Raw genomic sequence first — 579 nt, forward strand, 5'->3', positions numbered from 1 at the left:
GGCTGCGGGAAGGAGCGGGAAGGAGCTCAGCACCCGCGGAAACCACGCACCCAGCACCTCCCGCCGCATCCCTCGGACTCCCCGGCGGCGCGGTACGGGGCCACGGTGCGAGCCGGCAGCACCCGCTCACACAGCCCCCGCTCCCCCGCGGGGCGAGCGGCTGGGGACCGGCACCTACCTGCCGGCAGCAGCCCCGGGCAGAGCACGAAGAGCAGCGAGACGATCATCTGGGAATAATCCATAGCAGGGGGCGGAGAGCGGACGGAAAAGGGGAAAAAAAGAAAAAAAAAAACCTAATAAAAGAGAAAAAAGGGGGGAAAGTGTGTCCCAGCGCGGGGATGGAGAGCCGTGTCCCGTCCCCGTCGGGGCGCGGCGCGGGGGCAGGCAGCGGCTCGGTGCGCCCCGGCGCGTCTGGCTGGCGCGGCGGTCCCCGGCGCCCTTTTATAGCGAACCCCCATGGAGCGGGTAAACAGCCCCGGCGCTATTTTATCCCGAGACAATGTTATTCTGCTATTAGTCACCGCGCGGCAACGTGCGGGCCGAGATAAGGCCGGGCTGGAAAGGAAATCGCCTGCGAAC

General features: G+C 66.7%; 1 protein-coding gene across 1 annotated transcript in view; it reads right to left on the minus strand.

Moving 5' to 3' along the window:
- Positions 1-242, minus strand: part of EDN1 (endothelin 1) — a 4,487-nt gene extending 4,245 nt beyond the window's left edge. Inside the window, exon 1 of the mRNA XM_010573310.1 lies at positions 51-242. Coding sequence (XP_010571612.1) covers positions 51-242 — 192 coding nt within the window. The remainder of the gene's footprint in view (positions 1-50) is intronic.
- Positions 243-579: the final 337 nt, after the last annotated feature.

The sequence above is a fragment of the Haliaeetus leucocephalus genome, unplaced genomic scaffold (genome assembly GCF_000737465.1).
Source record: "Haliaeetus leucocephalus isolate CR32 unplaced genomic scaffold, Haliaeetus_leucocephalus-4.0 Scaffold373, whole genome shotgun sequence".
NCBI lineage: Eukaryota > Metazoa > Chordata > Aves > Accipitriformes > Accipitridae > Haliaeetus > Haliaeetus leucocephalus.